The sequence below is a fragment of the Corylus avellana genome, chromosome ca8 (genome assembly GCF_901000735.1).
Source record: "Corylus avellana chromosome ca8, CavTom2PMs-1.0".
Classification (NCBI taxonomy): domain Eukaryota; kingdom Viridiplantae; phylum Streptophyta; class Magnoliopsida; order Fagales; family Betulaceae; genus Corylus; species Corylus avellana.
This window is the reverse complement of record NC_081548.1, coordinates 15,332,895-15,347,261: the sequence shown is the minus strand read 5'-3', so window position 1 is coordinate 15,347,261 and position 14,367 is coordinate 15,332,895. Positions and strand designations below refer to the sequence as shown.

The following is a 14,367-nucleotide window of genomic DNA, read 5'->3' as shown; positions in this document are numbered from 1 at the left end:
ATAACTATTAACTATTGAAGTCCAATTCATTCATGATGGATTTATTCTTTCAGAGCACCTAAAGTAGATTGCAAAGGGACCCACTAGAATGAAATGGATCCATCCATCGATCCATCAAATCAATGATCAATCAATAAGGGGTATCATGGTCATTCTCCTGAAAAGGAAAATTTCAGAGAGTGGCACTGATGAAATTTGATCGAGCATGAAGGGCAAAAGGCATGACCTGTCATATTCTCTGTCCTCCTACATTGCGCTACTCGCTTTATTAGCTCTCCTACCCCCAAACTTTAAATTTTGTTTCTTTATGTTTTTTTCTTCTTCCACTAGAGATTTGACCGTTACTTTTCTCAACGTCTCTCTTTCTCTCTCTCTCTGTGTGATCAAGCTCCATCATCTTCTTATTCCTCCGCCCGCAATATACAGGTATGCTTCTACGCTGTAATAATGCATTTTAAGCTTTATTTGTTTTTCAATTTTTTGTTCAAATTCTCGATCATTCTAAACCTCCTTTGTTTTCCTCAAATTTCTTTATTGTATAAATCTCTTCTTGTCCTCTTAAACTTCAGCATTTTCCAGCAATAGATGCTAGCATTTATAATCTTAATCTGCAATGTAAACTTGAATCTTCAAAATACTATAATAAAGCTTATCGTTTCTGAAATGGGTCGTCTTTTTTTTCAAATTCTTCTTCTTCTATAAGTTTCTTTTTACTAGATGATGTAAGTTTTATTTGTGAATTATTTTTTGTTTCTTTTTCCGGGGCTTTCTATTTTGATTTTCTAAGAGGCTATGTTTTTGAGTAGGTTAATTTTTGAAATGGGATTTTTTGTTTTGTTAAATGATTCCAATTTTCATGTTTTCAGAAATGGAATATATTAAATCTTTTTTTAATCTCAAATTGGATTTTCTTCCTATGTTGATTTTATTTTTGATTGGATTTCTTTATGGTAGAGTCTGCATGACAACATTCGAAATCTTAATCCCACCAAAATCTCATAAAATATTTCTATTTTTTTAAATGGGTGGGTGTCAGCTTTTATGTTCATCTAACTTTAACTACTGATTTGCCTTGTTCTTCTTTGTCTTTTATTTTTTATTTTTTATTTTTTTTAATTTTTTTTTTAACATTTTCACTAGCTTTTGAAGTGGCATTTTGGAATTGGCTTTGTGCTTTGATGTTTTAATTTTCATATTTTTCTTGACTTTTAAACATAATTTTCACTGAGAAATTTTAATGTATTTAAAATATCCTCACTTTTCCAGTTCTGTTTTAGGACAGTTTGAGGCTTCACCATGTGGCTTCTGCAAATGGGTTTTCTTTTTCTTCTTTTTGTTTCCATTTCTTTATCTCTCTACTTTAAACCTTTATCTTCTTTTGTTGTGTTCTCTTAACAGGTGGTAACTGGTTGTCTCATCATGCAACCAATGCCCATTTATTCTTTTCTCAGCTTCTTTCTTCTCTTTTGAATGGTATTCTTTTCTCAATTATTTACATCTTTTGAATTGATGCATTAATAATATTCAGGTTTTTCTTTTGATCATTTTTGTTCAATTCAGCACAAAATTTAATTTGGTAAACTCAAACAAACAAGCCCATATATTATTAAACAAATTTATTCACCGATTTGGGGTCTAGCTGGTTGTTTTGCAAATGACTTCTTGGTCAAAAGTTCCACTCTCTCTTTCTTTCTCTGTTCCTACTTTTAATTTCTTTATTTCTTTTCCAAACAATTCTGTCGTTGATATAGCTTATTAATGATTTAAAGCTAGTTGAATTCTTGGGTTGGTGGAGAATTTGTAGAGAAGGCTCAAAAGAATCTCCATTTCTTCATTCTGCTTTGTAATTTTGAAATGTTTTCAAGCTATCTCTATGACTTGATAATTAAGAAAAGCACCCAGTCCTTTAGAAATTTTGTCTTTTTCATGTAAATTCAATTTCTACCAATTAGCTGCTTTGAGCTTGATTCTCAAGACACCCTTTCTTTCCATTCAAAAAGGCCTGCAAATCAAATCCTTATGAGCGTGGAGATAAATACAAAAGGATATATGCTGCTGTGATTTCCATTTCAATTCAAGACTAGAGAAGTTGTAGAGTGAAAAGGGAAACGGAACGCAAAAGTGGGAGATGGGATGTTCCACATCAAAGCTAGATGATGAAGAGACAGTGCAGCTTTGTAGAGATCGAAAGAGCTTCATCAAGCAAGCTGTTGAGCAGAGAAGAAGATTGGCTTCTGGACACATAGCCTATATTCAGTCCTTGAAAAGAGTTTCAGCTGCTCTTCGTGATTACATTGAAGGAGATGAGCCTCGTGAATTCTTGTTAGATTCATTCATAACCCCACCTTTCACACCTCTAAAGAAAACAAATCCCAGCTTCATCACAATCTCACCCAAATCCTTATCATCATCAACACCAATTCAGTCGCAGCCTAATTCATGTTTGAAAGTAAATTATCTGAGATCAGGTGGGGAGCCAGCTGTGTTGGTGGAGGAGAGGCCTCAGTCACCAGAGACTGTCAGAGTTGAAACTTACTCTCCAATGCACCATTTTGGGATTGATGGCTTCTTTGCAATGCAATCCTCACATATGAGTTCTTCATTCTTCTCTTATTCCCCAAACAATAGACCCAATATTCCTCCTCCTTCACCTCAAACATCCCAATGGGATTTCTTTTGGAATCCGTTTTCGTCATTTGACTACTATGGCTATGGAACAAGGAATAGTCTTGATCAGACAATCATGGATGATGACATTGGAGGTCTAAGGCAGGTCAGAGAAGAAGAAGGGATACCAGAACTAGAAGAAGAAACAGAACAAGAAGAGTCTAGTTATAAGGCAAATGTGACAGAAGAGAGAGCTAAAGTTGATCTAAATTGCTCTGAAGAAGAAGGTGATGAAGACATCGATGAGGGTGAGGATGAGGAGGAAGAAACAGATAGTGGAACTGAAATTGAGCATGAGGTGAACGGCTTACAATCGCGTCGTGGAAGAAGAGAAATATCATCAAAAGCTCAAACTGTAGGAAAAATGGAAGCTACAAATCAGGAACTGGAGGTTGGTAATCAAGAAGCCAATGAAGAAACACCAGGCTTTACTGTTTATGTTAATAAGAGGCCAACAAGCATGGCAGAAGTTGTCAAGGATCTTGAAACTCAATTCATGATTATTTGCAATTCAGCCAATGAGGTTTCAGCATTATTAGAGGCTAGCAGAGCTCAGTATGCATCAACCTCGAATGAAATCTCAGGTATGAAAGAAATAGTTGCAGAAATATTCTTCTTTACTTTTCCTGTACTTCTAGGAGATATTGTGGTGCAGAATGTAGCTATAGAGTACATAGATATTAAGTTCATTGTTATTAAATTACTAGTTATCCCAAAAACTTAAGCTTATAGGAAATTGTGCGTTTAATCATTGAATTAATCTCCCAATACTCCATCTCACGTCTAAGTTCAAACTATCCCTCAATAAGTGATGCCTAATACTTGGAATATTAAATTGGAGGTTAAATACGAAGATATGGTCAAACTCAAGATCTATGCTCTGCTTCCATATTAAATCACCAATCGCTACAAAAACTTAAGCTTAAAGGAAATTGTCAATTTATCTGCTTAATTAATATTCTAACAACTGTACTAGTCCTAATTAATTTCTTGTAAGCCTAAAATTCTTATGGAATAGGTGAATCATTATTTAATATTATAATTTACTTTGGTTTTGCTTTATATGGATTAGTCTCAATTGCTTTCTTGTATGCCAAAATGAACTTGGAGTAGAAGAATCTTCATCAAAATATTATACTTTTCTCTGGTTTTGCTTTATATTTGCTCAAATTTTGAGGACATGAATTTAGAGTTTCTTTTTTCTTTTTTTTTTTTTCTTTTTTTTTCTTTCTTTTTTTTCTTCTTTTTTGGCAGCCATGAAAATGTTGAACCCAGTAGCTTTGTTCCGTTCAGCTTCATCTCGCTCATCCTCATCAAGATTTTTAGCTAATTCTTCGAGCTCTAAAGATGAAGGTTATGAAAGCAGTAGTGACTTCTCAGAAGAACCCTGCATGTATTCAGGCAGTCACCAATCTACATTGGACAGATTATATGCCTGGGAAAAGAAACTCTATGAGGAAGTCAAGGTAAATGCTTCTAACCTTCCACCAAAACTTTAAACAGTCACTAATTTTCTGACTCTGAGATGATAACATTTTATGAGATGAAACATGTGCAAAATACAAAATTAGTAAACAGATGCTAACTTTTCACCAGACTGGAATTGCTTACTTGTTTTAAAAATTGCTTCATTGGGAAAACTGCTGGACGCTCAATCACTTTTTCATTAAATATATTTTTCATTTGTTTTTTTCGAGAATTGTTGGAAAGCAAATACTAGATAGTTGACCATGTTAATAATTATGTTCTTGGAGCAACAATGGGAGCCTGACCAGTGTGTAACAAACCTTCACGAACAGTCTGGAGAAAAGGTTCGAATTTCCTATGAGAAGAAACAAAAGCAACTCAGGAACCAAGACGTGAAAGGAGATGACCCCTCTGCAGTTGATAAAACAAGAGCAGCCATTAGAGATCTGTATACCCAGATAAAGGTTTCAATACACTCTGTTGAAGCTGTTTCAAAAAGGATCGAAACATTAAGGGATGAAGAATTGCAGCCTCAACTTCTTGAATTAGCAAAAGGGTATGTCACTCAACATCTCATTATCATTTTGTGCAAGATATGACATTCTTCCCTGCTATGTGAAGAGACTGTTTAGCATTTTGGAGATACCAATAATTGCTTCTAGTGTTCTATATATCATGTGTTTGCTTAATTTATCATGAATGGAGCTATTATAGAAAATGCCAATCATTATCACAAACAACAGTGACAGACAAACTACTTGCATTTGTGAAACTCTAAAGCTCTATTCATGTATCATAATTCACAGTGATGGCTCCTATTTGTATCAAAGGCCTCTTGTTGTTGGTTGATGATGTGTAAAATCAAATTCTTAGTGTGAAATACCTGCATGTATTCAGATATTAAATTCTGCACACATATTAACAATGTATAACCATTTTTTATTCATGATGATCTTTTTTTTGAACTCTTAAAAAATTGACGAAATAATTTTCTGATTTTTGACTTATATTTTTTTCTCACCCTCAATCAACTTCAATTTTAATTCTCCGCCCCAAACTGATTCATTCTTGAATCCCTATAAGTTATTTTATAAACTCTTGCTAACTTATAGCATTGCTATTCGATATATACTACGAAAAATTGGTAGATAAGAAGAAAATTTTCACATCATTTGCTGTCTGAGAATGATCCTGAAGCTTTGATCAGGCAATAATCTTGTTTAAATGGCAGTGTGCAACTTGTATGCTACCATTGTTCAAGGGGTATTCTAAATTCAACATTTTGATTAACTCCTTTCACTCTTTCCAGTTTACCACTCGGAGGTATTCAATTTATAATGAGAATCAAACATTTTAAAATTCTACATATTGTCATTCCCAATGAAAAATTGTCCCTTGTTAACCCAAACATAAGCATTCTATTCCAGAAGAACATGTTTCTTTCTAACATTTCTGATAAGATGTATATTGGTAAACAACAGACTGGCCAGGATGTGGAAAGTAATGGCAGAGTGCCATCAGTCACAGAAGCGAACACTAGATGAAGCAAAGCTTTTACTAGCCGGAATGCCTTCAAAACTAGATGCAAAAAAACACTCCTCCATGTCAATAACCGAGCCACAGAGGGTAGCCCGTTCGGCTGCCAATCTTGAGACAGAACTCAGGAATTGGAGAGACTGCTTTGAGTCATGGATCACTTCTCAGCGATCCTATGTACATGCACTGACTGGCTGGCTTCTCCGGTGTGTCCAGACCGATCCTGAATCTTCAAAAGCACCGTTCTCTCCTCGTCGGTCCAATGGTACCCTTCCAATATTCGGACTTTGCATCCAATGGTCAAAGTTTCTCGATGCCATCCGCGAAAGGCCGGTGCTCGATGGACTGGACTTTTTTGCGGCCGGGATGGGGTCTGTCTATGCTCAACAGGCAAGAGAGGATTCTCATCGTGCACCGGTTGGATCAAAGAGATTTGGAAGTGGATTAATGGAGGAATCTGATGGGAATATGAAAATGGTGGAGGTTGGCCAGGTAGAAGAGGTGATAATGACTGCAGAGAAAATGGCTGAAGTTGCAATAAGGGTGCTTTGTGCTGGAATGTCAGTTGCTATGAGCTCCATGACAGAATTTGCTGTTGCTTCTGCTGAAGGATATGCTGCACTTGTTCATCAATGGGAGAACACCCATGATGTGGCTGCATAGTTCAAGTAGCACTGATATGTAATTACACTTAAAAGGTATTTTGTTGGATACTTTAGGAATGGGTGTCGGTGTAAATTAAAAATATAACTTGTTAGCTGATACAAGGTGTAGTTTAGAGTAATTGGCATCCCCATCTCTCCCATTTATTTTACTTTATTTAGTTTTCCAGATGACCAAGGAGAAGAGGAAATAGATTAATTTGAAATCCCAAAACCAGTTGGGATTGGGAAGGTTGTAATATGTAAATTCCAGAAATTTTCAATTTTTTTGGAAAAAATGTAAAATTAGTCCAAGTGGTTATATTGATTTGCAATAAGCTTCATGTGGTATAAAAATAGTTAGGAATTTTCTGTGGTATGCAAAAGTAACAAATAGGTCCTTGCAACTTCCTTTATTGTAACCGTTGTCATCACCAATCGAATTATAATAAGTGTTCCCACTTACCATAACAAAAACATTTATAAATATATAAATATATAATTTTCTTAAAAAAAAAGGGAATAAGGGGTGGTTTGGCCGACCCCAATTTGGTCAAAGGGGGTGGCATGTCATCACCAATCAAATTATAACAAGTGTTACCACTTACCATAACAAAAACATTTATAAATATATAAATATATAATTTTCTTAAAAAAAGGGAATAAGGGGTGGTTTGGCTGACCCCCATTTGCTCAAAGGGGGTGGCTCGACCACCCAGTTCCATTATATAAATATGTGTGTGTGTGTGTGTGTGTGTGTAACGACCCCAATGGGCAAGTCAATTGACTAGTAATTGATCTTATGGTTCGTCTCCCAGCCCTATCCCTCACGGGACAAAACTCATGAATTTCAACCTCTAATAGACGAGAGACCTCAGCGGAAGACTTTCTAAACTATAAGAATAAAAAGCATTACATACACAACCACACATTCATATACCAGAGTAAACAAAATACCTCATAATATAAAAATAATCATCAAATGTACCGGTCGTCAAACCATCATCAAATAAGGTTATAACCCATAATACAATTGTCTTAACAAAAGATCAACAGATCAAATTCTAAGTTTAAGCAAAGCTAAAGAAATAACAATCTCGATCATGTCTGTTCGGGTGGTTCCTCCATCAGTCCACATAGAAAGTAACCAAACTGGATCCAAGTCCTCAAAAATTACTCGAATCAAATCATGCGCGATTACCCACGTTTGCTTCGAAGGCATCTTCCTCTAAACTAGCTAACTCACACAATTATTCGTAATGGAGGGGGAAAAACATTAAAATAAAGGGGTAAGTATAAAGACTTAGTGAATGTTAACACATATAATGCCCATGCCAGTTTTTGTAATGAACTCTGGTTTTTATAAAGTATGCAACAATTCCACCATGATAATTTTTCATAGATGTGATATAGATATATGATATATGCATATGATATAAGGTAATAGTCATAGTTCAACAGTACGATCTACCTGAAATATTACCCCTTCTCAGCAGGGTTTGCGCTGTTCCGAGGGACCTGTAATACAATGCTGGTGCCCCGACCATTGTATGCTATTGTACATAACACTAGCTACACGACCGAGTCTGACCTCGGGGTGGCACACACCACTAATGATGTCTGTCCTATAGTGACCGCCCATTAAGGCTACATCGGCCATGAAACAACTATTGGATCCAATGCCCATATAACACACATATTTGACCATAAAGCTAACATGTATAGTAAGACCATGGCCATTATACCACACGTACTGGTGTACCATGTCATACGATACAATTTATCTTGTATGTATTTTACATGCATGTTTTTTATAAGTCTTACTTTGTTAACATATTTAGCACAACGTTTGTCTAAATATGTATGAGTTCATGTGCAACAAGTGTAAATTGTGAGAGTTGCAAATATGTATGTTTTGGTACTCAAAATAGATGTGCAGTCATGGAAAATAATAGCGAGCATTATGTGAGTTAAAACTCACCTGGGTCGATTAAATCCTCCGAGTAATCCTTCAACAAGTTCGGGTCCTCTAAATCGTTGAAAAAACTTCTATTAGTCCTAGGTCTGACTAAAACAACCCTAGAGCATGAAAACAAGAGCTATCGGACGATCGACCAAAATAGCTTTCTCTGTAATGCTTCTGACCGTACATCCAAGCTTGATGTCGTACGTCCGCCCAGAATGTTTCAGGTAGAACCTCATTTTGTCCATTTGTCCTCCTATCCTCCCACATTGATTTCTAAGGCTACCAAAAGGTCTCCTAAGACTACCTATCTCAAAACAATGTCTCCATGCAATAGAAAACATAATGGAATGCTAAACTCAACTCTAAACAATATCAAAGGTATAATATGTCTAAGTTGCAAGTTTTTATGGTTCTGTAAAGCAATCCTACAAGTGTCTAAAGGTGCTTTCTTCTCTATCATCCACCTCCGCCTGAGTGTAGGCGCGTGGGTGGCGCATAAGCATTGTTTTGGTATTTAGTTTTGAGCTGTTGGTTAGTGTCATGGCTGGTTCGAGAAGGTGGTCTGTGGAGTCCAAAGTTTTTGATTTGTTGATTAAGGGAGAGGCTTCAAGGGTGAGGACTTTTGAAAGAAGCAATAGAAAACAAAAATTCATTTTCTTGCAGAAGGACGAGTTAGTGTGGCTGGTATGCATAGTGGAGGACTTGGTGGTAGTGGAAACTTCTGTGGTCTTTTGGGATCAATCCAGAGCAGGGTGCCCATGAATAATTGTGCAGAAATGCTCCAATAGACATGGGCATTTTTTGACGAAGAAGAATTTGATGGAAGGCTAAGATGTGGTTCGATCATTATCCCAAAAGGATGTTATGGTCAAGGATGGGAACGTTTTATCTTGGAGGTGTGTCGGGCAAAGTCATCTCTTTGTGAGGTCAGAGAGGTCAGGGAGGGAAACAAGGATAAGGAGGGGGCGGGTAGGAAGAGTTATGCAGAGGTTTTGGGGTTGTCGTTGCAACCGGCAGAGGATTGTTTTAACTCTTCTCCTGAGCCGATAGCCAGGGTGCAAAGGTGGCTGAAAGAGGCCTTTGCAGAGATGGACAAGCAAGTCCAAGCTTCTGCCAAGCAAGTGGTGGGTTCGCAAAAGATCAATGCCCTGGTAAGGATTGTTGGTGGTCGTGTGGAAGGTTCAAAGAAGATTCATTTTTCTGTTGTGGCGAGAATGAGTAACCCAAAGGAAGGGGAGCCTTCAGGGGATTTCAGTAAGGCTCCGGCGAGTAGCTTCCCTCTTTTGATGAGCAGCTTGTATCCCACGGTGAGGCTGCCAGCATCAAAACTTGGTGCTGATCATGTGAAGGGATGGGAGGAGGATGGCTGCCACGATGAGCAGTCCTTCTTCCGTGTAAAAGTTGAGCTCATTAATGCTAGGGAGACGTTGAGCAGGCTAAAAGGAGAGGTTGGCGTGGGATTGGAAAGGCTTGATATAGCAATTAAATATATAGAGTGTCAGAGCTTTACATCCAAGTATGGAGGGCCTTGCGAATGTGGATCGGCTCGAGGGGACAAAACCAAGCTCTGTGTGGCCCAGTCCAAGAAGGCTCATGTGGGGTGGCCCAAGATGGATCGTGGAAAGTCCACTCAACCTGTCAAGACTTATTTTAGGAAGAAGATTGCACGGCCCGGCCCAGCCTGGACTTTGGTTTCGTTAATGGCCCTAGCAGTAAGGCCCTGGTCTTGCAAGATTACTTTGCTGTGGAGTTTGGGGTGAGGCCTTTGGAGAAAAGGGAGGGCTCGTGTGCAGGGTTGAAGCTAGTAGGTGCGCCGGTCCTTTTGGCGGGATGTCCCAATGCTTCGGTGGGCGACGTCGACACTTCTGAGCTGTCCATTTCTAGGTCACTACCCTTCGCCAGAGATGCCCATGCTGTTTCTCCCCTGTTGATCGATTCCACGTCTACAGTAGAGGCACCGACGGAGGTTGGATCGTCTGGAAAGGGGCTGGCAAGGAAGATTCTAGTGAGGGTTGGTGTTCTGGGAGAGGTTTCGACAATAGGTTCCACTGTTCAGGCAACTTTGACGATGGGATTATGTGATTCTGCGTCGGGTCTTTTGATAAAGACGTAGGTTGTCCCCCTCGTTCTTGACGTTTCTCCTATTCCAGTGTTCGGTCTAGCTGATCAGTGCTCTCCGAAGAGTGGTTCGAGCATTTTTGCTATGGGGATTCTAGGTAAGAAGCCTGGCGAGTGGGCGTCGTTGGTTTTTTCTGCGTCTGCTGCCAGTGTTTGTGTGGAGTCTGGGAGGGAAGATATATTGGGGAGCAGTCCTGTGGATCAGCCTCTGGGTGGTGCTGAGTTGGGTATTTTGGGTAAAGAGCCGGGTATATGCGCGACACCGGCTGTAAATTTGGGTGGAGATTCCCCTATAGAAGAGGCTTCCTTTTCTCAGGAGTCTTTCATCCTGAATTTTCTAGATGAAGAGCCATTGGTGGTGCAGGAGAGGGCTTTCATAACTAAGGCTTGCATAGAAGTTGGCATCTCTTACGATGGAGAAGAAAGGAAGCTCGAGGAGACCATTGAGTTACTTATTGCTGACAACAAGGGCAATGAAATGGAAAGGGAAGAGATTACACGTGCAGTTAAAAAAAGGTAAGAGAGAGCTTAATAATTTGCAGTCTTTTGTTAATTTTTTGGAGTATTCTATGAGGGACATAAATAAGGGGAGGGTCAATCGAGTTAAATCATGAAGCTCAAGATTCTTTCATGAAATGTGAGAGGTTTGAATGAGAGGGATAAGAGGTTGAGGGTTAGAAATCTGCTCAGAAGTTGGAAGGCAGATTTAGTTTGTTTTCAAGAGACAAAGATGAATTTTATTTCGTTAAGCTTAGTGAGGAGTTTATGGGACTGCCTGTATGTGGAGTGGTGTTATGTCCCTTCTATTGGGGCTTCAGGTGGCATTTTGCTCATATGGGACAGGAGGGTTGTTGAGAAGGTAGATGTTGTTTTGGGGAGTTATGTGGCAGCCTGCTCCTTCAAAAATATTGAGGATGGTCTTGTTTTGGCATTTGCGGGGGTGTATGGGCCTAATAGAGTCAACTCCAAGCCTCTTCTTTGGGAGGAGCTAGCAGGGGTTATGAGCTGCTGGGACATGCCATGGTGTATTGGTAGGGATTTCAATGTCACTCTTTATCCAAGTGAAAGGTCGAGGGGAGCTTATTCTCGGTCTGTAATGAGGGATTTTGGCGAGTTCATTTCGGAGTAGGGCCTTATGGACCTTCCCTTAGTTAGGGGGATCTCTACCTGGGCTAATAATCGTTCTTGGTCTAGGCTTGACCGTTTTCTAGTTTCTCCGGATTGGGAAGCTCGTCATCCGGACTTGTGACAAAAGAGGATGCTTCGGGTTTGCTCCAATCATGCTCCTATTATTCTGGACTGCAATTCTTCTTTTGGAGGCAAAAGACCTTTCAAATTTGAGAATATGTGGCTCAAAGTGGAGGGTTTTGTGGATAAAGTTCGCAGCTGGTAGGACTTCTATCAATTTCATGGTACTCTGAGCTTCATCCCTTCTAAAAAGATGCAAGCTCTAAAGTGGGACATTAAAAGATGGAATGCCCAAGATTTTGGCAATGTGGGGACTTGTATTAAGGCTCGTATGGATGATCTTAAAGCTATTGATTGGGTGGAGGAAGAGAGAGGTTTATCTATTGAAGAGATTGAGAGGAAAAGGGTGCTTGCTAGAGAGTTAGAATCCTCCCTCCTAGAAGAAGAAATCAGTTGGAGGTAAAAATCTAGGATTCGTTGGTTGAAAGAGGGTGATAAGTGTACGAAATTCTTCCATCGAATTGCTAATGCAAACAGAAGACAGAATTATATTGAGTTATTGAACATTAATGGCACCACTACTTCAGATCAAAAGGCTATTACTAATCATATCACCCATTTTTATGAGTCGCTCTTCACGGAGACTCTTAGTTGGAGACCGAGGTTGGATAATCTTCATTTCGACATGTTGGATATTGATGAGTCTTCTAGTCTGGAAGCTTCTTTCGAGGAAAGGGAGGTGTGGGAGGTGGTTAAAAAAATGGATAGGGACAAGGCTCTAGGCCCGAATGGCTTTTCTATGGATTTTTTCAAGTGACTGTTAGGATGTGATCAAACTGGACATTATGGCAGTTTTTGCGAAGTTCTTTGATTGAGGTAAATTTGAAAAAGTCTTAATGCTACGTTTATTTCTCTTATTTCGAAGTCTCATGGGGCATCCGATCTGAAGGACTTTCATCCAATTAGTCTTGGGAGGGGCGGAGGACCTATTAGATAATTGCTAAGGTTTTAGCCAATAGAATGAGGAGAGTTATGGATCAGGTCATCTCCAATCCACAGAATGCCTTCATCAAAGGTAGACATATTTTGGATTTAGTTCTTATTGCCAATGAATGCCTAGACAGCCGAATCAGATCTAGGGAACCCGGTCTCTTATGTAAGTTGGATATGGAAAAGGCTTATGATCACATGAACTGGAAGTTTTTACTCTATTTGTTAATAATGTGCGGTTTTGGTGAGAAATGGTGCCTATGGATTAAGCATTGTATCTCGTCTGTGCGGTTCTCGGTTTTGATCAATGGTTCTTCTTCCGGCTTCTTTGAGAGTTCGCGCGGGGTGAGACAAGGCGATCCTCTTTCACCTTTTTTGTTCATCATGGTCATGGAGCCTTTCAGCAGAATGATTAATGCTTCTATTAATAGGGGTTTCATCAATGGTTTCTATGTAGGTGCCAGAGAGTCTGATCGAGTCATTGTTTCTCACCTTCTTTTTGTTGATGATATGCTATTTTTTTGTGGAGCTGTTCTTGACCAAATTAGATTTATTAAAGCCCTTCTTATTGGTTTCGAGGCTGTCTCTGGGTTAAAAGTTAATCGGGCCAAATCGGTTTTGGTCCTTGTCAGAGGTACAATTGAGGCAGGTGAGTTGGCTGGTATTCTGGGATGTGGCACCAGTTCTTTGCCTTTGAAGTATTTGGGTCTTCCGCTAGGAGCTTCGTTTAAGCTTTTGGCAATATGGGAAGACATGTTGGAGAAGATTGCTAGAAGGTTGGCCCCTTGGAAACGTTCGTATCTGTCCAAGGGGGCTAGGTTCATTCTTATCAAGAGCACCTTATCCAATCTTCCTACCTATTTTCTGTCTCTTTTCCCTATCCCTGCTTCTATGGCGAATCGCATTGAGAAGATTCAATGAGATTTTTTATGGATTGGGCTCAACGAAGAGCCTAAGTTCCACTTGGTCAGTTGGCACGAGGTTTGTTCTTCGATTTCTGAGGGTGGTCTAGGGATTCGGAGTTTGCGGCTTTTTAATCAAGCTCTTTTGGGGAAATGTTTGTGGAGATTTACTAATGAGGAAGAAGTTTGTGGAGAAGAATCTTGGTAGCAAAGTATGGGGTGTTTTGGGGCGGTTGGGGCTCTAAAGTTCCTCGTGGAACCCATGGGGTGGGGTTATGGAAACACATTTGTAAGGGTTGGTGGTCATTTCACTATCACTTTAGACTTGATCCTGGCTTGGGTTGAAAGTCAAATTTTGGGAGGATATTTGGTGCGGCAAGAGGTCCATCAACGATGCTTTTCTCGGTCTATTCAATATTGCTAGCAATAAGGATGCTTCCATTGCGGATATCAGGGAGTGTTTAAATGGTATGGTTCATTGGAATGTTACCTTTACTCGTAGGATTCATGATTGGGAGGAGATGGTCTTAGCCTCCCTATTCTCGCTCTTGTATTCGCTCTCGATGCGTAGGGAAGGGGAGGATCGGATGTGGTGGATCCCTTCAAGAAAAGAGAAGTTTGAGATTCACTCTTTTTATAGGAAGCTTGTCCTTAAAGAGCCCAACCATTTCCCTTGGAAAAGTATTTGGCGCACCAAGGTTCCTTCGAAAGTTGCCTTTTTTGCTTGGTCGGCCACCCTTGGGAAATCTCTCACCTTGGATAATGTTCTAAAGAGAGGTATTGTTGTGATTAATCGATGTTGTATGTGTGAATCGAAAGGGGAGTTTATGGATCATCTCTTTCTTCATTGTGGGGTTGCGTGCATTTTGCGGGATGTTATATTCTCTTGTTT

At 39.4% G+C, this 14,367-nt stretch overlaps 1 protein-coding gene across 3 annotated transcripts; it reads left to right on the top strand.

The window, feature by feature from the left end:
* Positions 1–329: 329 nt before the first annotated feature.
* On the top strand, positions 330–6,654 carry LOC132190677 (nitrate regulatory gene2 protein-like). Of its 3 annotated transcripts, none has more exons than XM_059605717.1 (5): positions 330–426; positions 2,001–3,251; positions 3,922–4,133; positions 4,467–4,690; positions 5,616–6,654. In XM_059605717.1, the coding sequence occupies exons 2-5, from the start codon at positions 2,129–2,131 to the stop codon at positions 6,331–6,333; spliced, it is 2,277 nt and encodes a 758-aa protein (XP_059461700.1). In that variant the 5' UTR covers positions 330–426; positions 2,001–2,128; the 3' UTR covers positions 6,334–6,654. The 3 variants fall into 3 exon arrangements, with proteins under 3 accessions (XP_059461700.1, XP_059461699.1, XP_059461698.1); XM_059605716.1 differs by having other exon boundaries at positions 1,399–3,251; XM_059605715.1 differs by lacking the exon at positions 330–426 and having other exon boundaries at positions 1,256–3,251.
* The last annotated feature ends 7,713 nt before the right edge of the window (positions 6,655–14,367 follow it).